Source organism: Pseudovirgaria hyperparasitica, assembly GCF_010093815.1.
Source record: "Pseudovirgaria hyperparasitica strain CBS 121739 unplaced genomic scaffold EJ05scaffold_9, whole genome shotgun sequence".
NCBI classification, from domain to species: Eukaryota; Fungi; Ascomycota; class Dothideomycetes; order Acrospermales; family Acrospermaceae; genus Pseudovirgaria; species Pseudovirgaria hyperparasitica.
Genome location: NW_022985557.1, coordinates 1,003,140 through 1,026,145, shown reverse-complemented (window position 1 = coordinate 1,026,145; position 23,006 = coordinate 1,003,140). Strand labels below are relative to the sequence as shown.

Sequence of the window (23,006 nt, the reverse complement as noted above, 5' to 3'; positions counted from 1 at the left end):
GCTTTACTAGCCTTCTAGAAGTTCTGGTTGTATTCATCATGTATTATGGTATAAACAGCTAATTATTACATGTTCTTCTTGCCTCGGTGAATGATTGCACCCGATCATAACCATTAAGATCAATTCGCGTTGAGACATCCATGGTAGCTCCAGAGACATAGCAGTTAATTACAACCCCAAGGCTTCGTTGTGGGGGCTACATATGCCGCCCCACTCACACAGCAACACTCGGCATCTTTTATTCCTCTCACGCGCGGCAAAGTTGGAAAGGCTTTTAGGTACATATTATTGCATGCTGCGGACTGTTCCCAAGGTGGCGCCCTGGTCTGCCGCAATGTATTGGCACTGGACTCACTAGGCTGCCACCATGATCTATTTTAGTCACATCATACTTACATACCATCGTCTATACCTAGCCGCCAGATTACCTCCGATAGTAATCGACTGCGGACTTGGATGCGAATGCGAATGCGTGCTCATATCCTTGCAGATGGCTTTCATCTTCTTCTTCATCATCACCATGGAATATCGCCGGGTGAATGATAGATAATATGCTGAGCCTTGCCACCCAATAGTTACTGTTGCCCCTTTCCTGAGCATGAGCAGAGCCTTGAGGCGAGCGATCTGCATATTCCCTTCTATTCTTGTGTCTTGGGGCAGCGTCGTCGGCGGACCTGACGGAATGGTAGACCCTGATTCTAACGAACGCTTCATAGGAACTTAAACTCAAACTCCAGCCGCCAACACGCGGTTGAAGCTTCGTCTGCACCACTTGTGGTCCTATATCAGTGTATCCACCAGTCAAAGGTTACAATCTCGCCTATGGCCCAAACCATTTTAGGTATGGCGGCCTTGTCTTGCTGGCTCACTGCCTCACTGCCTCATAGCCTCATAGCCTCATAGCCTCGTAGCCTTACTCTCAGTTCGCAAACCTCTCCTTGTTGCCTGCTCAGCTCAACCCGAAGCGCTCTGCCGTCTACCAAGATCCCATTGTAAAGCTTATACCGCTGTTAATCGCTTTCCTCTCTCTCACATGTGCCGCTGGATGGAAGACTCTTCATCATCGTTCATTGCATCTACTTGTGGAACAGTGTGCCATTGTTACACTGCATTGATCCGTATCCGCCGTGCTACGCCGCAAAGACTACACCGACTTACCAGCCACAATATTAGGTAAGTATTAGCATGTAAGTGACTGTCAGTCCTCTGTGGTCATCTGCTTGAGCCTTGCATATTCAGGCGCACCAGGTATGGTGAGCCTTGAGGCGCTTGTACCACAAAATGCTTTCATCACCGGACCTTTCAACGTATACCAACCTTGTAATCGTATGCTGCCACGCCATATACCTGGGCTCACGTTCTACGCCGGACGCAGATCCATATGATGAGATCGCTTGGCTTCTCCAACATTTCCAGAAGAGTACTGCGACTAAGCAGAGCGAGCACGAAACCTTCATCCATCATGTTACAACAGGATTGAATATGACTCGCACAGGTGCTTGGCGCAACAAGAGTATCCTCGTAATATCAGGAGGTCGAACGAAGCGCAACATTACTGAGCTAAGCGAATCAGAGAGTTACTATCATGCACTACTACACACCTCAGACGAGGTCAGAAGCCATGCTCAGCAAGCATTCACGGCGGGCACGTTGTTACTTGAAGAACATGCCACAGACAGTTACCAGAATCTGCTCTTCTCCATCATCGCATTTCGCAAAAGGACAGGGAGATATCCTGGGAGCATACGTGTAGTGACCCACGCCTTTAAGGCTCGTAGATTCCTTGAGCTTCATGCGAATGCTATACGCTGGCCTAAAAAATCCATAACAGTCTCCGGTATTGACCCTCCTATGGACTGTAAGCCCCTATGCTCAACTTTCGTTGCTGCGTCTCGTTATGGTTGACATGATTCAGGGGATGAATATACGGTTACTACCAGTGGCGAGGCATCTAAAGGCTACATGCCATGGACCGATGATCCTCATGGGGTCCGCAATGTGCTCAGCGAGAAGCGTCGTGCTCGTGGCTGGGATCCAACAGTGAAAGTCCTCCTTGCTCAAGGCCTAGAGAGTTCTGTACAGGATCTTGTGCACTGGAACGGGGGACTGGAGGGGAATTTGCCTTTTCCACAAGAAAAGAAGCTTGTTTGGGAGCTTGACTGTCATGCAGATGGACTGTAAATGCACGCAGCGAAGTATGAGATATCTGATGTCCCTCTCGCGCTCGTGTAGTAGAGCTCACGTGAATGACTATCGAACATGTGTCGTGATATATTCGGTATCAAAATAATACGGTCATCCATTTTCAGAAATTCACTCGTCTGATAGCGTAGTTGAGTAGATGCAGATTGATATAGCTTGCACAGCGCTGTCCAGACTTTCTCACAACCATTCGTCTCTCGGTAGTATATAAAGGTCAATTCGATATGAGCATCGTCCACACACTTAGTTCTTAACAGTTGATTAGCTTTCTTCAGACATAGTCGAAATACCATGTATCATTAAAGTATTAGAGAAACGTAACGAGTGTGGCCTGCAACTAGCGCTCACTTTTTCTAAAACGTTTACATAGCTCTATATCGTGGCCAATCCAACGAATGTAGAAGAGAAGTACGGTTTCACGTGCTGAGAGGACCATTTTATAAGTAAGTTTCAGCCTGAAGTACGTCCTCTCGAGTCCTGACGACGACTGTCATAGTACATGCCTGCGAACCAGCATCATAACAGTGGCTGGTATCTCCCGTGCAGCTTACAGACGAATTCCGTCACTTTCAAGGCAAGAACCAAAAGTACTCATTTCTTGATGACATGTTGAGTCAGGACCCCTTTGCGACCATGTTTGTCGGGGGTAGTGTATACTAGGCTTTCATATGCGGCTGTATCTGGGTGAATCTTTGGACACAGAACTGACCATGGAACGTACTGACCGCAAAATATATACCAAACTTTCTTCGGCCACTACGATGCTGGGACGGAGCCTGATCCTGCGGGTCATACATATTCTCTCTAAGCCCTACATTGCCAGCATCGCGGCTCGTGGGCTCATCTTCTTCTAGGTAGATAATCCTTACATTGGACTCGTTTGCTTTATGGTTATTGGTATATCTGATACTTCAGCAGTTCAATACGACCACGGTATAGGCGATCATCTGAGCAATGGCGAGGTGACGGGTCGTTTTCATTTTGTGAGGTCAACATATTGTTTAATCTTCGAGTATCAGTTCATATGAGTATACACGATATTTTAATTATGGTTCAGGCCAGTACTACTCATCAGGCGGTAATTTCTTCTACCCATCAGCCTAGGTAGAAATGTAGCCACCAAGATGACTTCAGCTAATGTGACAGTGTTCTATTGATAACACTAGTGTAAACCATCCACGGAGGTATGCATATAGAGTTATCTTTACCATCGTTCGATACCGATTCTTAGATCATGTCTCGCGTCATCTCATTCCTTGTTCTTATATCATTTTTATGATCAAATATCCATTGCTTGTCTGCATACAGTCAAGAAGAATCTACTGCCATTCTCGTCCAGTTATCTTGCCTACATGTCACAATATACAGTTAGTACATCTCCACTTGTGAGGCACGTCCATAGCGTATCACTGCTCCTCTTTGGTGCATACCCTCATCCATTGACCCTCCCCTTCAGCTGAGCACATAAGCTACAATGAAGCTTCCCGATCTACTCTTGAGCAGGGTGGGCCACCAGTCAAGCCGCTGCCAAACTACGAGACGATCACATCAATTCCAAACTATGTTACCCATAGCTCACTATCGGGGTAATTTCTACACCCTTGATTTCTTCATATCACGAATCCGTTCAAGAACTATCTCACTGACAGGCCTGGAGAGTGTGCCATAAGCATCTATGCACTGCGTGTGACACGCAAGTCCTACTGGGTGCATTACGCACATTATTCAATTGGAAGCCACATCGATATAGGAAGCGAGGTACTAAATGCCACTCTGATGATGATATTGGTGAAGGACAGTAGGGAAGAGCTCTAGCAGCAATTGTATCGATTGAGGTTCAGGGGGCTGAGAGACTTCAGGATGAGAGCAGCTTAACGAGAGCGGCGAATACAATAGAGTGTTTTAGAGATAGTAGAGACCGGGCTTCTGGTACCTATTTGAATAAGGCGCCAATTCGAAGCCGGATTGAGTGAGGTTCACTTGTTCACTTGACCGCACAGCGGGACCGCTTATTGTCTTTACACTGTTCACGGAGTCCAAGCGCAACCCAGGTCTTCTCTCATTCGCTCTCTTGATTCACTTCCACCTTATTGTCGAGTCATCCATTTGATCGCCTGCTATTGAGACATTCGCTATTGAGGACGCCCCCATTCAGAGATTTTTCCAGCCACCACCATTTTGCACTCCTCTGCCAGTATAAAAGGCCGTCCTATCTCCCTCTCACCTCTCGACTTTCTCCTCAGCACTATCCTCACAAGTCATACCATCAATTGACTTCCCAACCAACTACAAATCTCCATCAATCCTCCAACCTCTCCTCAATCACCAACCCTCTTCTCCAACACTACTAGGCAACATGCCTCAACAAACCAATTCTCCACTCTCAAACAAGCGCAAGTTCACCACAGACGCATCCTCACCCACTTCCGACGACAACACCACAAGCCTCCTATCCACCGCCCCTCGCGACGCATCGCCCTGCAAGCGCCCTCGTCTTTTGACGAATGCAGAGCTCGAGGCGTTCCTCGCCGAGAAGAGAGTTGCTGTCGCGGCGCTGGTCCGCCAACACGCCCTCAGGGCAGCGGTTGCTCCCCCCTCGACCCCTTCTCGCGCGGTGCTGAGAAGGAGGGCGGCGCGAGCGGCGCCTAGAGCGTCGCTCATTGTTGTACTGTATCTGGGACGGCGGCCCTGAAGGAGGTGGAGGGGGAGAGCAGGGTTCGGGCTGTTGGATATAGGTGGAGATGGGGGAGCCCGGGGGTGGTGTGGGCGTCGAGTTTGCGGGCCTGTTCTGTAATGTATGGAGCAAGTCGGGGTTAGCAGTACGTTGCGTCTTTGGAAGTGTGAATATATGCGCTCTTGCTTGACATGCGTGCTTCTGCGTGTGATGTGGTGATCGTGGATGGGTGAGGAGGTTGATAGTATGGATGATACTCACACATGATATGCCTATATTTCGAATGCCTATCTTGAACGTAGATACCTCTTCTTGCTTGGAAGAGCTATGTATAGCACTGTTAGTCACCCTTTCCCATGACTGTCGGATCTGAGGGAGTCGTTTTTTGGATACCAATTCAGAAGTAACAAAGATCTTCGGACCTACAACAGCAGTGTGGGCTGCTGCTAAGAGCCTTTCCATAGGATATACCTTGCTCATCGTTAGCTGTTTCATCTGACCGTCTCTCGTTATATGAGATCTCACTTTATCCAAGCCCCTTGTAGTGTGACATCCACCACCAAATGCAAATACTCACTTAACTTCTACCTAATTGGCGTTATCCTGAATCTCTACCATTTTGCCTTGCGTGATGAGTATACTAAGTCGAGAGTATCGTTGTTCTACTCTGCTGGGTGACTGTAATATATACGCTCCATAAGAGAAAGTGATAGTCCTATTGCAGTGATTTACTCAGATGTTCTTGTTATAATGTGAACATATCGCTACTTTCCGTAATTGTAGGTACGATATGTCTAGCATTAAGCAGAGAAATATCTAGTTTAAATCTGCCTAGAAGCTCCTAGTCTTGCTCCCTTCCGAGGATGACATCTTTTAAGGCAGTGTTGCACACAAGATTTTGTGCCTCGGCCAAGGTATACCACTGTCTGTCCCAACCACAAAGCTCATATATCGTCTATCGAACAGAAGACATCCCAGTTTCTTCTAGCTGTAGATTGCGTAAATCTGACCATCAATCACATTATAGCGCATATTCTCTCGTTATGAGCTGCAGCTGGAGTTCTCTTGTGTAGTATTATCCAGAGTTTCTTTTATTTAGGAACACAAGGACTGATGTGAAGATAATCATCGGGACTGTGGGCTATGACGGTTCTCTCTAGATAGTGGTTCATCAACTCACACGGTAAGTACACTGCAGACAGCTCCGCATCTTCTGTCACTAATTCATTGTATATACTTCCGAAACAAGCCCAACACGTGCTCTGCTTCGAAGCCCCTTATGTACATCTGCCTCAGTCTTACCAAATCATCAACTAATCATGTGCATCATATCACGTATCAACAAAAACGAAAGTCCATCTCTAACCTCAGAGATTCCTAAAAGACTGGGCAGCAGTCAAAGTCAGTGCCTTCTCAGCCCCAGTCTTCACGACTCCGTATGTCGCCTCATCAGTCCAGAACTCGAAATCAGCACTTCCCTTGCCCGGTTTGTTAATCTGCCAGATCATCCACGGTGCCTTGAGTCCGTTGAAGACGTCAATATGCTGCTGGACTTGGCTCGATTTGGAGTCGCCAATCGCGCCAAACTCCTCGAACAGCACCAGTTTTCCAGCACTCTTCGCACGGTTCAGGGATGTTGGTGCGTTTTGCTTGAAACCGTCGACACCGTTGTACGAGTGGATATCAACAACGTCTAGCGTGTTGCATGCCCAGTTCTGTGAGATGTCAGAGTTAGAAAATTCGTTGCCGCCGCCAGTCGAGACCAGGATCTTGCTGCTGCCCATGATAGAGCGCATCTTCTTGCTGCGGTCGCACCACCAGTTGGGCGCAGGCGCGACGTTATTGCGCAGGTGCCCCTGGCCTTCATTCTGGATGTTGAAGGAGAAGATGTAATCGCTGAGATCCTTCCATGCCTTGCCACCGAGCAGGGAGTTCTGATGGTTCAGGATGTGCGCGATGCGATTCTCGAAGTCGTAGATGGGTGATGGGTCCTGGTACCACCATGTAACGTCGTTGTCCTTGATGGCTCCGGGTGTGCCACAGTCGACAGCAGGCAGCTTGTACTTCGAGACGTAGGCGTCGGAGCCCCAGCACCCGAGCATGTATCGATCATGGAGCGCAATGATGAGCTTGATGCCGCGATCCTTGGCTTCGACCATGAGTTGATCGATGGCTCTGAGCTGGGTGTCGTCCCATTCGCCGACTTCGTCGGGCTCGATGTCGGGCATTTCGACCGAGTTGGTGTCCTTGTTGTTGGCATACGTGTGAGAAATGAATATCCGCACAGTCTTGAGTTTAGCCGCTTTGATTGCGTCTAAAACAGCGATGCGATCAGACCTTGTGTCATGTCAGTTGTGTTCTAGGAGAAATCGCGGAGCCAAATGAGATAGTACTTTTGATAAGCGTGCAAGAAGTAAGAGTTGACTCCTGCCCAGCTGGTAGTGATATCTCGCTGTTCCAGTGGCAATGCTGAAGCACTGGGAAGCGCAACAGCGAGTGCAAGGAGGCTCGCGAGAAACTTCATGTTGTCTGTCTGAGATGAATCTGAATATTTGGATTTTCTGAGTAAGATACAGGTGTTCTTGCTATAGTCGCTGTCGTGTCTTGTAGAATAAAATCCATCTTCTTCAGTTCTTCACCCTCATATTTATATCTCTTCGACGATCTCCCGTCCAGCGTCGTTATGTCGTGCAACTACGGAATCATGGCCCCAAAGTCTTGTCCTCGCAACGGGAGATCAGACGGTGCTATACGTAGCGTGTATAGCGCGAGTAATAATGTCCACACCCTACCGTCTGCTATCCAATTGCCACTTACAGCGTGTTTAGACATGTCTACACGCGACCAAAACCCATCTAACTGCTACGTTGCTGCGTATGTAGTCATGTCCATCGCGACCAACTCCTCCCCGAGTGTCGCGCTTCGGTGTGTCGTAGTCATGTCCATAATCTATCAGCACTCCTGGCTGTCGCATTTCAGCGCGGACAAGTATTCTCCGCTCACATGGCGATTCGTTCATCATGGGCCTTGACGACTGAAGGTAGTTTGGCGACTCAGGTTCTTCGGCCTGTAGGGCTACATGAGGATGGTGTGAACGGTGTGGTTGAGATCTGCAACACCGCGTGGTCGATCTGAGGCCGGCAGCGAGCGAGCGCTAAGCCTAACAGGGGCCGGTGATCTATAATCCGACACGATTCCAGCTAGCGCGATCTTGTGAAGCTTGCCTCGGAATCCGGACATCACGATGTTAGTTATGACATGGGAAACAACAGTTCACGATTGCCCAGTCCTGCCAGGACTATATGAGTCTACTGCCCGTCAACTAATATCAAACAGTGCGGAGACTTGCGCCGAACTAGACATGTTACCCGCGTCATATGGCAAGACGCTATATTTGGGACCCGTTTAATGTTGAGCCTTACATCTCCGGAGCTTGTCATCGAAGGACGGATCCGGTCTTCAATTAGGATGTCAAACGGCGTTACGCCACGAGGCGTGAGCCTCAAATTTCACGTGGCTGGTTGTATAGAAAACACAACTAGCTTAGGAGCATACACTCCGGTCTTCTTTTGAACAATTACGTCCTCGTTCCCAAAAGGTCACGTTCTTGTGTGAGTATAGAGAACTGCAGCCTTGTGGTGCTAGTCCTCAGCCGCTTCCGGAGCTGCCACTCCGTGCCGAATATGTGTTAGTACTTTGATATTATCGGTTCAGCCGTTCAACATTCATCCCCAGTCTGTCTCCGCATTTTGCTCTCCGCAAAATAAATATCTCCACCGAACGCCTCGTGGCAGAGGAGCGCTCTGGATTCTTGTAGACTCTGCTAAAACCCCGTGACTGATTCGGACTAGTATATCGCTTCTTGACTCGTTTGTCGATATTTAATGCTTCTTCATCGTAGCATTTGATGATCGGCATCAGACTTTGAGATACACGATCAACAGAACGACTATTGTACGATGGAGTTTGACAAGATGGCGACCGTACACGACAAACACGTCGAGCAGGTGCTCGAGGAGAAGACTGTCAATGTTCTAGACTCGAATCTTGCGGCGGTGATGCAGGAGAACAAGCCAAACCCACGAGGCAAGGGCTACATGCGTCTATACTTCTGCTGTCTATTAGTCTATCTCTGTTCAACAATGAATGGTAAGAGTGAACTCCTACACAATTTCTATACACTCCACTAACGAATGGGCAGGTTACGATGGCTCTCTGATGGGCTCCATAAATGCAATTCCGAATTACACATCTTACTACAATCTACCACCCGAAGGCAACTCCGGCACAGGCCTTGTATTTGCCATCTTCAATATCGGACAGATGACCGGTGCACTCTTCGTCTGGCTCGCGGATTGGCAAGGTCGGCGATTGCCCATTTTCATCGGCTGTCTTGGTGTGTGCGTCGGCACGATCATCACTTCCGTCGCACCAACGTTGCCAGCCTTTATCGGAGGAAGGTTCCTGCTGAGTTTCTTCTCAACGTTCGCTACTACTGCGGCACCATTGTATTTGATTGAGATTGCACCGCCACAGTATCGTGGGACTGTAGCTGGCATGTACAACACACTGTACTATCTGGTGAGATCCCTACAAGTTACTTACATAGGTACTTTGCTGAATTTGACAGGGTTCTATCATTGCAACTTGCACTGTCTATGGCGCAAATATCAATCTATCAAACAGTGGAAACCTCAATTGGCGCCTACCACTATGGCTACAGATGCTCTGCCCAGGAATCGTGTGTCTCGGCATCTGGTTCTGTCCAGAGTCACCCAGATGGTGCGTCTCACTACCCCTATTCTCATATTGATCAAGACTGACAAAATCTAGGCTTGTCGCCAAAGACCGCGCAGAAGAAGCTCGTGCCCTTCTCACAGAACTCCACGCCAACGGCGACGCCTCACACCCACTTGTCGCCCTTGAAATGCACGAAATGACAGAGAATATGCAATCTGAAGAGATGCTCACATGGCGTACCTTCTTCGACCTGCGCGTGCTCATCAAGTCTCCATCGCGTAGATACAGACTCATGCTGTGCATTGCCTTCAGCTGGTTCGGACAATTCAGCGGAAACAAGTACGCCACCCCTTTCTCCAATACACAGCTTCTGGGTTTATAGAACTGACTGTTATAGCGTTGTGTCTTACTACCTTCCTACCCTCGTCCGCTCCGTCGGAATCACAAACACAAACACCCAGCTTCTGCTCAACATCATCTACGCCATCACCGGTTGGATCCCCGCCATGATCGGCGCCCGCCTACACGACGTCGTTGGTCGTCGCAAGATGCTACTCGGCGTGACCATGGGCATGGCCGTCGCACTCGCCATTGCCGCCGGCACCGCTGCAGGCTACGAGAAAGACCCCACCAACAAGGCCGCATCGAGCGCCAGCATCGCTTTCATCTACATCTTCGGCGCCGTATTCGCACTTGCCTTCACCAGTATGCAACCCATCTACCCGGGTGAGGTGCTCAGCAACGAGATGCGCGCCAAGGGAATGGGTGTATTCCAGATCACGGCTGGTTGTGCCGGGTTCGTGAACACCTTTGCAGCGCCGATCGCGCTGAAGAACATCCGGTATTGGTTCTACATCTTCTTCGTGTTCTGGGACGTGTTCGAATTTGCATTCATCTATTTCTTCTTCGTGGAGACTAAGGATCGCACCTTGGAGGAACTGGATGAGATCTTTGAAGCGCCGAACCCGCGCAAGGCGAGTACGCAGAAGACAACGTTGAGGAGGAGGGTTGTCGAGCTTGAGGATGGTGCTGTTGAGGTTTCTGTCGAGAAATGAGCTTCGTCTGGAACTAGGATATGCGGCTCCATCAATCTCATATCTTAATGCTAATCTACCTTGGGTTGGAACGATACCAGCACCTCAAACCTAGCAAGGAAATTACATAGTATATTAATTGAGTTTCCAAATCATCATCATTCGAAAACATCCTATGTGTCGAAAAGAGACGCTGCTGTTCTACGCACACTGCAAGTCTCAGAACAAAAAGCCATGTCCATACAAGAAAAGGGGCCTCAGGGGAAGATGCTTAGCGAGATAAACCTAGTAAATGACAAGGATGTTGTATTGACCGAATAGCAGTAAATCAACGGACCATTTAATAGCAAAGAAGTCATGGAGGCGCACAGCATGGGTGTTCTAACATTGTTGCTACCTCTTGAAGCATCGCTTGGTCGTCTATAGCCACCGCTCTTGTTTCTTGCTGCCTCTTGTGCGATGATTAAACTTCTTTTGGGACCACTTCTGTTGCTGGATGTACTGGAATCGTAGATCAGTAATCTGAACAGCAAGAAGACAACGACCGGTTAATGTTAGGCAAGTTATCACGATCATAACAGCGACTCCCTCTCCTCCGTGGTCACCCTCAATGACCGTGCAAAATATGCCCAACAATCCGGGAAATCACTGATTCTGCCACATCAGAAGAGCAAGAGTCTGCGGCTCAGACATAAGAGGAACTCTGTAAGTAGGACTTTGAAACGTATCTGATCGTCCATAAAGCCATATTTCTGCCCTGAGAAATCATCACTTGGTATCTAGCATCATACTCATACATTGGCCTCTTTCGACATATGTAGCTGGAAATAGGAGGCCGCAGAGACAACAACGCCACAATGTTCCTGTCATATCCCAATGCACCTAGATACACAAGCTGTGCGGTCTAATGATGCATCTGGGACAACCGCTGAAAATGACATGCCCCATGAACGCGCGCCTGCAGTACCGTTGAAATCAAACAAACCCTTTTACTGCCCGATCTTCTTTTGCTGCTCTTCAACGAATTGCAGCGCAAGCTCCTTGTCGACCACATCGACAGAGCTCGTCTTATTTGAGAACGTAACGAGATAACACTTGTCCGCGTCCACAATCAGTTCTCGCGAGAAAGTGGTACAAATGAACTGACCACCACCCGTGCCATCTTCGTTCGGCTCTGACAGCGTCTTGATCATCTTCGCCACTGCAGTACGGTATTGGGCATCCAGATTAGCATCAATCTCATCAAAGATGTAGAACGGCGCTGGGTCACAGCGCTGGATGGCAAATACCAATGCTAGGGCGCATAGACTCTTCTGGCCACCACTAAGCTGTTGGACCTTTTGTTGCTCGTCGTGCTCGCTATTGAAGCTGACGCTAATACCGACTCCCGTGTAGCTCTCCACGCCGGAGCTGCCAGTGCGCTCGCCCTCGCCATCTTCTTCGGCACGACGGAGCTGTTGGTCTGTCCGTCGTTGGATAATGAGTCGTCCCTGACCTGCCGGTACCAATTGCTTAAAGACCCACGCAAATTCTTTCGAGACTTGTTTGAACGTTCGCTGCAGTGCCTCATCTTTCCGATGGTCGAGATGCTCGATAAGACTTTGGATGGACCCATATGATGATTCTAGCTCTTGGTAACGGGCAGTCAACTTGTCACGTTGCGCAGTAAAGTTGTTGTATTGCTCCACCGCCTTTTTGTTGACATGCGTGTAGTTCTTGAGTTTCTTCTTGACTTTTCTCGTTTCCTCATCGAGCTATGACGGAATTCAGCTCCGTTTCAATGATGACAAAGTTAGGGGGAGAAAACCTACCGTTTTATCATTCCAACCTTTGTATTTTTGCTCTTTGGCGGACAATGTTGGTATAGACCCAAGTTCGTCAAGTTTTTGCTTAGATCCCTTCTTCAGGAGCTCCTGCTGTGCGCGTTCACTATGAATGTTGGCTAAGCGTCTAATGTACTTGTCAATATCTTCTTTGAGGGCGCCCTGCTCTTGCTCCTTCTCGGCGTGGGCCTGTTGATCTTCTTGCAATTTTTTATTAGCAGCGTTAAGCTGATTGTTGCATTCTTCAATCTGAGCTTTTGTTAACCGCACATCAGCAGTTGCCTTGACAAGGCGACGCTCGGCTTCAGCCAGCTTTGATTGAGTTCCAAATGCGCTATTGGGAGAGCCTGAATTGTCTGCTTCCAGCTCAGTCATCTGTGGCCTGAGATTGTTGTTGAGTTCGTATTCGAGGTTCGTCTTCGTAATTTCGAGGTCATTTCGGCGTGTGTTCATGTCAGTATACTGCTTTTGTAACTTCGGTATGCTCGTATTGAGGAGTTCAAGCTGTCGGCTTTCTTCTTTCGACAGCTTCGGCTGGAAGGGACTCGCAAGTTCCGTCTGAATGTTGGTGAGCTCGTCATCTAGTCGGTTGTAATCGCCATCATCCTCTTCTTGTCTGGCCTTCTTCGCATCCAACTCAATAACACGCTGAGGTAATTGTTGCAATTTTGCGTGTAGTTCTTGCCTCAAGGCCCGATCTCCACGCTCAGCTCTCGTTTGATCAAGCGAGACCTTCGTCTGCTCGCCTCTTTTCTGTGTTATGCGTTGAGACAAAGTTTCTTTTCTCTCTCTAAGTTCTCTCTCTGTTCCTATGAGCACATTAAGAGCTTCCCGTTTCTCTAACTCTTCGCGGAGAACCCCAATGCGAGCTCTCTTCGAATCAACAAATCCACCAGTCAAACCTCCCTGGGGATCTGATCGTGCCCCAGACATAGTGACTGCAGTGACACCATTTTTAGCTGCATGATCCGCTGCTGACTGGTAGTCCGGGCATATGACGGCCTTGCCAAAGACATGCTGTACAGCGCGCTCAATCGCCGGATCATATTCTAGTCGGGCCATCACGGGCATGGCGTCGGCAGTTCTTGTGAGATTGATATCCTTGTCGCGCATTTGATTCAGAGGGATTAGAGTCACTCTGCCTGCTTTGCTTTGTGCCAACTTTTGGATGATCTTCTGTCCAGTCTCATCCGTATCTACGACAATGCTGAGTTGCTGCTGTCCACCAATGACTTCTACAGGGACTTCGTAATGCTGTTTTACTGTGATCAATTCCCCGAGCACACCATAAATCCCGTCTATTTCTCCTTGAGCCTTCATAGCTCTAACAGCAAGAATACCATTGATTACGTTCCTGTCTGCAAGTCGCAGCATCTTCTCCCGGGCGATTTGATAATCATGTTCGGACGTCTTGATCTGGTTATGAAGCTGGTGCTCCTCTCTCAGAAGTAATCTGATGGCGCTATTAGCATTTTTCGGACCATGTCACATGCTACACTTACCTCCTTTCATCCTCTAGGCTAGACAACTCCTGATCGAGTTGAGCGATTCGCTCGGGGTATTTTTGAGCGTCTTGTTGCCCTTTGGCTAAGTTTGCATTTATTTGTTCGATATCGCTTTTTAAGGACGATATCAAGTTTTCTAACGAGGCAATGCGGTCGCGGTTTTCCATGGCGGTAGCCTTACGGTTACCCAGATCGCCTTGAATGCTGTTGATCTGCTTCGTTAGAGCTGCGTCTCGGGTTTGTTTGCTAGTGTACTGCTGCTTTCCACGCAGCCTTCGTTGTGTGCTCTGCTCCAGTTCAAGCTGAGTCTTCACATCGACCTCCTGATCCTTGACTTTGGTGTACTCCGGAAGGATTCTCCTAAGCTCTTTCTCGGACGCAGCGATGCTCGAGGTGAGAGATTGCAGCTTTCGTGCCCTTTCTTGATGAGCTATGTCGGATTCAGACTGCTCACCTTTTAGGCTGTCCCGATCAAGTCGCGCTCGTGTCTGCTCCGATTTAACTTTTGAGTAGTCATTCTCATATTGGCGTTTCTCGTCGTTGAGCGTATTGATGTTTTGCAAATCCAATTGAATATTCCTCTGGGCGTGATCGAGCTCCTCTTTGATCTGATCCAATTGTTGAACTCGTTCTTCCTGTTCAGCGGCCTTGATAGACCTTCTCTCTTCGAAATTTTCAAGCTTCTCTGAAAATCGTTTGTAATTACGAGAGTGAAAGGTATAATCGAGTATCCGTCGTTGCCTTTCAAGCTGTTGGTACTCAGTCAGTTCTGCTTTCTCCTGCTCAAGCTCTTCCAGCCGCTCGCGGATGGTGGCGAGGAGTGCATCGATCTGACCCTGCTTGTTCTCCGTTTCCTTGAGAATTTTCAAGCTCTCTTGTCGGCGATTTTCGTAAACTTGGGTGCCCGCGACTTCCTTCAACTTGCTGAGACGCATGTCATCCTTCATGTTTGTGAGTTGAGTGATGCGACCTTGCGGAACGATATAGTACGGATTCGATCGAGAAAAGCCAGCAGACTCGAAAAGGCTCATGACTTCAGCTTTTGTAGAGTTCTTGCGATCAATGGAATATTCATCCTTTTTTAAGCCAAGCGAGCGACGAATGATGGCCTCTGGTTTTCCGGTTGGGAATCGATCGTCGCTGTTGTCGAAGATGACTTCGACATATGCAGACCACACATTCTGCCCGGAACCTTCATGCATAAGCGCAGTCTTTTCCTCGCGACTCAGTTGGGTCTTATCATCGCCCAGCACAAAACGAACTGCCGAGAAGAAATTACTCTTGCCGGAGCCATTCTTGCCAATTATAACGTTACTCTGTGAAGAGAAGGGTGCGATCTCGGTCTGTTCCTTGTAACTGGGTCTGTCAGCATCGCCTGTAGTATGCGACTACAATGCTTACCTCTTAAAACCCTGAATGATGATCTGCTTGATAAACATATTGCCGGCTATGGGAACAGCGCGCCCCCGCTAGGCGGCTGACTTCGTTCCAATGTATACACTCAAGAAGATCGAGCAACAATCGTTGCGTCAGGCTATGGGTTGGTTTCGGCGGCAGTGGAGCGATCGAGGGCGTAGATAGGAGACGGTAGGATTGCAGCGAGGTTCGTGATCGCGATGTGCTTGCTATTGCAGAACGCGCCGCGACCCTAAAAGTGATATTCATTGACGCGTTGTGGAGTACACTGGTCTAGCACGCTTAAAGGATAGCGCGGGAACCCAGCCCATGTCGCCATAATGGGCTTTCGTGGGGAATCTCTCTTTTCACATATGGATTACTGCTGTACATAGTTTCTCTTTTAAGATCTAGGTTTCGTAGCTTTCGTCACATTAACTTGAGAGATTTTCGAGATATCTAATCTTCTTGCGATTTTATTGGTCTGGTCCCGGGCCCAGAAACGCATCCATCCAATCAATCGATCAATCGTCAAAACATACACGGCTTTATATAGTGCTAGATCTCCAGACAACATGGTAAATTAATGTATATCGTACCACTGAGGTCGCTCTCTAAATCTGGAAAGGTCCATGCAGATGCCTCCTCGTTTGCGGCTGGTTTGGTGAAATCTGAAGTATATGCTCAAGTACTGGAGCAAGGGAAAGCTCTGTTCGAAGGTCAACGAAATTGGGTGTGTATATTCTATTATGTACTATCGTCAATGTTAATTCTATCTAGGTCTGGTACGTCGCTGTCTCATCAACGTCGCGTCTTCTTGTAAATCTCCCCTGACAAGCACACCAGTAATCTCTCCAATGCCTCATCACTTCTCTATCATGGGCTTCTGTCATTACCGAGGCCTTCCAGTGCTAGCAATTGGTGTGGCTTCTATGTTCTGGATCCAAAGAACCATAACCAGTTGATTCTTGGTCCTTTCCAGGGACAAGTTGCTTGTCAAGTCATTTCGTTTGGTAGAGGTGTCTGTGGGACAGCAGCAGCAGCGAAAGAGACTCAGCTGGTCCCTGATGTGGAGAAGTTTCCTGGTCATATAGCTTGTGATGGCAACACAAAGAGCGAAATTGTAGTACCAATCATACAGCAAGGGAAGGTAACGAGACCAGCGTTGGACCAATGTCAGAAAATCACGCTGACGTTATGCTCAGGTCGTCGCTATTATTGACATTGATTGTGCAGAATTGAATGGTTTTGATAGAGAGGATCAGGAACATCTCGAGGCGCTTGCACGGCTACTATCGGAGTCTTGTGACTTCGAAAGTCCCAGAGACTGAGTCTGCTTGATTATCAAGCTTATGAGGATGTGATAATGCTAATGCGATAATGCTCTATAAACTGCGGTAAATGTGTAATCAACACGTGCTGCGGTAGCTACATGGACATTGACGAGGATCCAGCGCAAAAGATAAATGCCGTCCGACGTAGCGAGTTTGCGTTCGAGACCCATCACTTGTACGCCAGTTGATCTCTTCGAAGAAGAATTGGACTAGGAGGTATCGGCAGGAATGTCAGTCCAGTGTCCTATCTCGTTTCGATTTCGTCTCCCAACTTTCCATGTAACGCGTAATCCTAACGTTGAAGGGCGACCTAGAAGCAAAACATAAGAGGCCTCTGTAATGTATTATGATAGGCATGTATTACTCTTCATGAAGAGGTTCACGAGCTGGTCGAGGCCTAAATCATATCATTCGAGTATCTAGTAACACTCGGCAGTTCCACGATGTATGCTAAAATTGTTTTTCCTCACGAGTGATAAACATTTCGATCAAATTGATGTCCGTAGTGACCTTTCCCACTTGGGTCGTCTCTGATCAGCATGGTTCAGGACGCTGCTTCGCTGTACGCAAATCGATTTGTCTTCGACTTCAGAACTATTGCAGTCAGTCTTGTCTTTCCATTACATAGTCGTGTATACATGCGGCGACGCACCTATATCAGTGTCTGGTATAAACAGCTCGTCTCCCGGGAGGCTGTAACTCCCCGTATGCGGGTCCGGAAACCCACCCGGGCCTCTCAATTCCAGCAATTTTAGCTCTAACCAGGCCCCTTTCGGATTACAATCGATCTTTGCTTGCCTGACCCATTCATCAATTGCCTCGTCCTGCCATACCCGCAATCCCCATCTCCGAGCAGCTTGCATAAGCATGAAGACAACAGTGCGATCGCAACCGGCAGTCAACACGGCGAATCGAATGAGGTCTATATCAGGGGGTTTTCCTAGGCGCCTCTCGTGGACGAACAGCATGACAGCTGCAGTATTACTCTGAAGAATGGCGTTCTTTTTAGCAGAAGATAGTGCGAGCCGGGTTTCTGTGCAGTTCCAGTCCAGACGTAATGGGGTCTCATCTAATAGGAATTGTAAAAAATCGATTCTGTCCATGTTCAAAGAGCCACGAAGGAATTTGACAGGGATACGGAGATGGACTAAGCAGCATTTGACGGTGTGCAAGTGACTTGTCGATATCGTCTCCATGTAGTCAAGGAAACCTTTGAAGAAAGTTGGTGTCATCCATCGCATGTTCATGAGTCGGCCTTGCAAATCTCGCACCCGTGAGATGTCAATCTTTTCCCATGCATAGAAACGCCTCGAAGCATAGTCTGAAAGCGATTCGTAGAAGTATTTGTAGCAGACTAAATGGTAGCAGTAGCTACTCGATAGCCGTGCTCCGATTCTTGGCGAGCATAACGCGAAATCGATGTTGTGTGTCCTAAGGAAGATATCCTGCAATATCTCAAGTGGAAGTATTTCCAAGGCCGTTGCCTCTCGAGCTTTAAAGACAGTCATATTACCCATCAAACGGATCGAGTTGAAGGACGGTCACCGTGTAGGTGTCATTCCAGGTTGATGCCTACCGAGTAGGTGGTGCTTTAGGCGGCTATATTTGCGCCTTGACCTTGACGCCACCGCAAGGCAGCAACATGTATCCTTGAAGCGAGATCATAAATTCCGAACCGTTGCTTAGGCCTGTGGCATCGTCAGTAAGAGATCCAGGTACTGACTGGTATATGCTGCCTCGTACACGGTGGAAACATGGTGGAAATAAGATCTGGATGTGGGATCCCTACTAATTATGTTTCGCGGGGATTCCCACAAAGAGGATGTTGTAAGTCGGTGAGTATCGGATCTTGATGCCTGGCTTACAAGGCCTAAATAATGGATCGCGTACGACTAAGCGGTAACAAACAAAGCGCGAGGCGTCAAAATCACATAGCATCATCACGTTTCACTTCTCCATCACTATACTATTTTTCACTCCTTTCCCTCTCTATTGGGTCGCTGCTACACATATTATAATCTACAGTGCGTTGAACTTGGACCTGGCACTCTTCATGGCCACCACAAGCGGTCACAAAGTCAAACGATCTAAAGCCATTCCGATCATAACCCCAAACAATGTTGAGCAAACCTTTACACCTCTTCCAAAGCCCAGTACTGTACAGGGCGAAATTGATGCTATCATATCCGCCAGCGCCTCATCAACAGCTGTACCTGACAGGGAAGTCTCGAGTTCCAATAAACAACAAGAAATTCACAACGAGGGAGATGTAGACTGGGGCTACGACATATACGCCCATTCATTCGTCCCTAACACTCTCAAAATCATCAACTCAGTACCGGCCGTTGTTATAGATGTGCCAGAATACAAACAGATCAACTTTCGACTCTACATTGATAGCTTCACAGCAAGTGCCTTCTTACCGCCAACCCCGCCTACCACAAATCTTTATGATGACACTCAGTATTCCACAAAACCGCCAGCTGTCTCCATGCAAAACTATGAGATGTATTTCAAGCACTACCTCCAGGAAGAGCTTTATGCACTTCAAAAACAGTGCAATGCCAAGAACCTCTACGCGCATCCTGCAACAGCGACCTGGACAGGAGGGCCAACGGGGGCTCAAAGTATGATACACGTCGTAGTACCTGGTCTGAGAGAAGATGAACCCTTACTATTTCCGGGTGATTTGATCTACGTTCGTCAGTTGCGACTGAATTCTGCAACAGGTCTGCCGCTTGGAATGGAGGGCTGGCTGAAGAGCCGCGAACAGGGCCATCCTGGCGCTCTCAATTCATATGCTCCAGGATTTACCGGCTATCAGCATAACGCACGTGTACAGACAGTCCTACGCGCTCAAGAGACTCTGATTCTGGAGGTCAGTAACTTTGTGGTAGAATCTGCGCCAGATTTGAGACTCAACGTCATATTCCCAGTCCAGCACAGACTTTTCAACTCGATAGCAGAATTACTGCCGTCAATCCAGGAAGATCTGAAGGCACCTCTATGTTATCATAATCCTCAAGTTACAGGCCTGAATACGACAAAGCCACCGGCAAGACTCAATAAGAAATCTGCTCAGTCTTCGCCTATATCGCCTCAAGCTACTATGTCGAGCACCGATGGACAGTCAACATCACGACGGCAATGGATACAGTCAATGCTGTTTCCAGATGATGGGGACGGTAGGCAGCAGACCGAACTGAATTGTCCCACTTTCAAACAAGGCACTTACGATCGTTCGCTTAATTTTGAGCAGCTTAGGGCAATACATTCGATGGCCAGGAATGACTACGGCGATGTGCCATACCTGGTCTCTGGCCCGCCAGGTAAGTTACGAAGTAGGTGGGCATCTTTACTAGCTTACACAACTTGAATAGGGACTGGAAAGACTAAAACTCTAGTGGAGACTGCTCTCCAACTCCTCGAGGCCCCTTACTGCGGGTCAATACTTGTATGCGCTCCTTCCGATGCGGCTGCAGATATACTTCTGCAACGACTGGCACCCCATCTCAATCCCGAGAAGCTACTCCGCTTGAACTCTCCTGCGCGTACTTTTGCCGAAGTCCCAAACAATATCCTCATGTATTGCTTCTCGTTGGACGATGCTTTCGGTTTGCCAAGCTTCAAAGTTCTCATGAATACTCGCATTATTGTGACGACATGCCGCGATGCTTCGATTCTGTGTTCGGCCAAGGTGACTAATAGGGATCTGTACAATCTACAATCGAACATCAATTCTGCCATTCACCCTGACCAAGATAAAAGCCAAAAATTGAGCATCCGTCTACATTGGTCGGCGCTTCTCATAGATGAGGCTGCTCAGGCTACTGAGCCTGAAACGTTGGTGCCTCTCTCCGTTGTTGCTTCACCAGTCACTACTATGCCTCTGGAATTTCGGCCACAGTTCATTATGGCTGGAGATGAGTATCAGCTAGGGCCGCGCACAGCATCCCACCATAAGGAGATTCGAACCAGTCTATTTGCCCGACTATTCCGTCGCTCATTGTATCAAGATCATCCTCTAGCCCGTTGTAATACACGATCTGCTGCCCCGATCTTGACTCAGAACCTCCTTCCAATCACCAGACCCCCTTTTGCGAATTTGATTAGAAATTACCGGTCTCACCCTTCCATACTTGCGCTCCCATCTTCGTTATATTATGTAAGACTTTTGATGAGAATACACTACTCTCATAACTCGCTGACACTTTCAAGTTCGATACACTTGAGCCTGAGGCCAAGGACACGGAGAAGTTGATGAGTTGGGAGCACTGGAAAGGGCGCAAGTGGCCAGTCCTGTTCGCCCCGAATACTTTTGCAGACGAAATCGAGAGAGATGGAGGTGGATGGTACAATCTCGGTGAGGCTCGACTTGCTTGCAACTATGCACAGAAACTCGTAGAATCCAAGCTGGTCGAACAAGAAGATATATGCATAATGAGCCCCTTCAGCGCGCAGGTAAAACTACTCCGAAAGACAATACGAGAGAACCCGTACCAGTTGTGGGGTGTAAACATAGGACCGACAGAGGCATTCCAAGGCCTGGAAAGCCGAGTCGTGATAATCTGCACCACGCGGTCCAAGAAGCGGTTCTTGGATCAAGACGTCAGCTTCTCAAAGGGCCTGGTGAATCAACCCCAGCGAATGAACGTGGCACTCACCAGAGCGAAGCACGGTCTCATAGTGCTGGGCAATCGAGAAATCCTCCGCGAAGACGACAGCTGGAAAGCCTGGATGGCGTTCTGCGAGCGCAACGGGCTTGTCGACGACTCCGCCGTAGTCGCAAACGGTGTCTCATTGGACGAAGGCGACTGGGAGGAGAGCCCGGACAAGACAGCACCCTCCACCCGTGACGGAACAAACAGGATCCCCAGACTCGAGCGCATGCTGATCATGCAAGAAGAGGACCGAAACATCATCCCGCATACGCACCATCAACGCATGTTTGGAAGCAGCAAGGACGAGTCGGCGCGATCAGAGGAAATCTGGGCCGCTGGTATCGCTGCCGAGCAGGCTATCTTGCACCAACAAAGAAATCCTGAGCATCCAGGACGGAAGGAAGTCAACACGGAGGCAAAGAAACATGTTGGACGCCACCGTTGATAGGTTTTGCTTCATGACTCACGAATCACGACTGGACGTGTTACGGCAAGGTGTTTTGACACTCACATGTATGGCGTTTATTAGAAATTGTCTTCTTCTCGGTTTTGCATAAACAGTTCAGTGTCGTCTCTTTCTAAAAGCACATCATGTCATACAACGAATACTAGTCTAACATTCGCGATCCCTCCTTGCGTGTGCTTACCAATGCATACATTTTGGCGACGAATGAATGTTGTCAACGTCGCTATTGAGGACGTATCGTACCTCCAAAGGAAGACATAATATAACATATGTCAAAGCCAGGAGATCCACTAGTTTCGCCGTGCTCAAGTTCCTACCCAACAGTCTCCAACTTCCAGCTCCCCGAATACTCTTCCATCCGCCTCGAACACCTAGCCAAGTTTACTGATCCGCCTCAAACCCCGTCCATTCCAATTACTCAACTCTCAACGAAACCTGCGCTTATCCTCGATCCACTGATCCCCAAACAGACTCCTCGATGCCTCCGTCAACTCACCATACAGGCATGGCCCCGTCGAATCAGCGCACATCCATTGCACGGGTCCACAGGCTATAGTCGCATTACTTCGCGCATATGTTGTGTTGAGACGGGGGTATATTGGTTTCGTCGTGTACGTGGCGGCGCCAGGCCGAGGATAAGCCTTGGTGAAAGGAAGGAGGAGCGTGGTGAGACTGAGGAGACAGTATGTCAGATTGGCAGGGTATGTGGTGCGCATGTTGTGTCGGGGTTGTCTTGCGAGTATGTAGGGTTATATGTCGGTCTTATATCTGCGGGAAGAGGTCAGAGGAGGGAGGGAAGAAGTAGCATTATCGGGAATGACTGCCAGGAGAGAGTGGAAAGGATATACGTGAAGGTGAGAAACTCGATGAGGCGGCGAACAATGCTGTTTTGGCTCGTGTTCATGGATAGAACAGCGGTGTCTGGATGGATGATACGATGCAACATGGTCGAGCTGAGTTAACTTCAGGTCATTGTGCATTCATTGTACTGGTGCGCTGTGCGAGTGCTAGCTGCAGACATCGCATGGACTCCACTATCCTGAGTATCTCGCAATAGGTATATAAATCCAAAGTGCCGCCGAGAAGACCGAGATTAGAAGATCTAAAAAGCCAGCACAACGTTCACTCCGAAGCAACCGAGACCAAACCTAAAATGGACCCGACGTAAACAA

General features: G+C 48.4%; 8 protein-coding genes across 8 annotated transcripts; 5 read left to right on the top strand and 3 right to left on the bottom strand.

Moving 5' to 3' along the window:
* The first annotated feature begins 965 nt into the window (after nt 1-965).
* On the top strand, nt 966-2,402 carry EJ05DRAFT_538808 (uncharacterized protein). The gene is made up of 2 exons (XM_033749480.1): nt 966-1,858; nt 1,916-2,402. The coding sequence occupies exons 1-2, from the start codon at nt 1,282-1,284 to the stop codon at nt 2,179-2,181; spliced, it is 843 nt and encodes a 280-aa protein (XP_033600102.1). The 5' UTR covers nt 966-1,281; the 3' UTR covers nt 2,182-2,402.
* A 3,841-nt stretch (nt 2,403-6,243) lies between these two features.
* Nucleotides 6,244-7,400, bottom strand: EJ05DRAFT_486681 (glycoside hydrolase; the record flags this gene model as incomplete). Its single annotated transcript, XM_033745551.1, has 2 exons — nt 6,244-7,213; nt 7,270-7,400. The coding sequence occupies 2 exons, from the start codon at nt 7,398-7,400 to the stop codon at nt 6,244-6,246; spliced, it is 1,101 nt and encodes a 366-aa protein (XP_033600101.1).
* Nucleotides 7,401-8,597: 1,197 nt separating this feature from the next.
* On the top strand, nt 8,598-10,803 carry EJ05DRAFT_532107 (general substrate transporter). Its single transcript, XM_033749061.1, has 5 exons — nt 8,598-9,025; nt 9,078-9,457; nt 9,507-9,658; nt 9,710-9,955; nt 10,014-10,803. Exons 1-5 carry the CDS (start codon nt 8,836-8,838, stop codon nt 10,669-10,671), a joined length of 1,626 nt encoding a protein of 541 aa, XP_033600100.1. The 5' UTR covers nt 8,598-8,835; the 3' UTR covers nt 10,672-10,803.
* An 836-nt stretch (nt 10,804-11,639) lies between these two features.
* On the bottom strand, nt 11,640-15,417 carry EJ05DRAFT_440108 (putative chromosome segregation protein SudA; the record flags this gene model as incomplete). Its single annotated transcript, XM_033741912.1, has 4 exons — nt 11,640-12,404; nt 12,462-13,926; nt 13,976-15,334; nt 15,380-15,417. 4 exons carry the CDS (start codon nt 15,415-15,417, stop codon nt 11,640-11,642), a joined length of 3,627 nt encoding a protein of 1,208 aa, XP_033600099.1.
* A 333-nt stretch (nt 15,418-15,750) lies between these two features.
* Nucleotides 15,751-16,866, top strand: EJ05DRAFT_396379 (GAF domain-like protein). The gene is made up of 5 exons (XM_033741385.1): nt 15,751-15,951; nt 16,002-16,106; nt 16,154-16,158; nt 16,220-16,523; nt 16,579-16,866. Exons 1-5 carry the CDS (start codon nt 15,949-15,951, stop codon nt 16,702-16,704), a joined length of 543 nt encoding a protein of 180 aa, XP_033600098.1. The 5' UTR covers nt 15,751-15,948; the 3' UTR covers nt 16,705-16,866.
* A 111-nt stretch (nt 16,867-16,977) lies between these two features.
* Nucleotides 16,978-18,359, bottom strand: EJ05DRAFT_396401 (uncharacterized protein). Its single transcript, XM_033741386.1, has 2 exons — nt 17,360-18,359; nt 16,978-17,301 (listed from the first exon to the last, which is right to left on the bottom strand). Exons 1-2 carry the CDS (start codon nt 18,222-18,224, stop codon nt 17,252-17,254), a joined length of 915 nt encoding a protein of 304 aa, XP_033600097.1. The 5' UTR covers nt 18,225-18,359; the 3' UTR covers nt 16,978-17,251.
* A 142-nt stretch (nt 18,360-18,501) lies between these two features.
* Nucleotides 18,502-22,177, top strand: EJ05DRAFT_538803 (P-loop containing nucleoside triphosphate hydrolase protein; the record flags this gene model as incomplete). Its single annotated transcript, XM_033749479.1, has 4 exons — nt 18,502-18,542; nt 18,733-20,036; nt 20,088-20,872; nt 20,926-22,177. 4 exons carry the CDS (start codon nt 18,502-18,504, stop codon nt 21,811-21,813), a joined length of 3,018 nt encoding a protein of 1,005 aa, XP_033600096.1. The 3' UTR covers nt 21,814-22,177.
* On the top strand, nt 21,959-22,902 carry EJ05DRAFT_396340 (uncharacterized protein). The gene has a single exon (XM_033741384.1). The coding sequence runs from the start codon at nt 22,104-22,106 to the stop codon at nt 22,794-22,796; it is 693 nt and encodes a 230-aa protein (XP_033600095.1). The 5' UTR covers nt 21,959-22,103; the 3' UTR covers nt 22,797-22,902.
* Nucleotides 22,903-23,006: the final 104 nt, after the last annotated feature.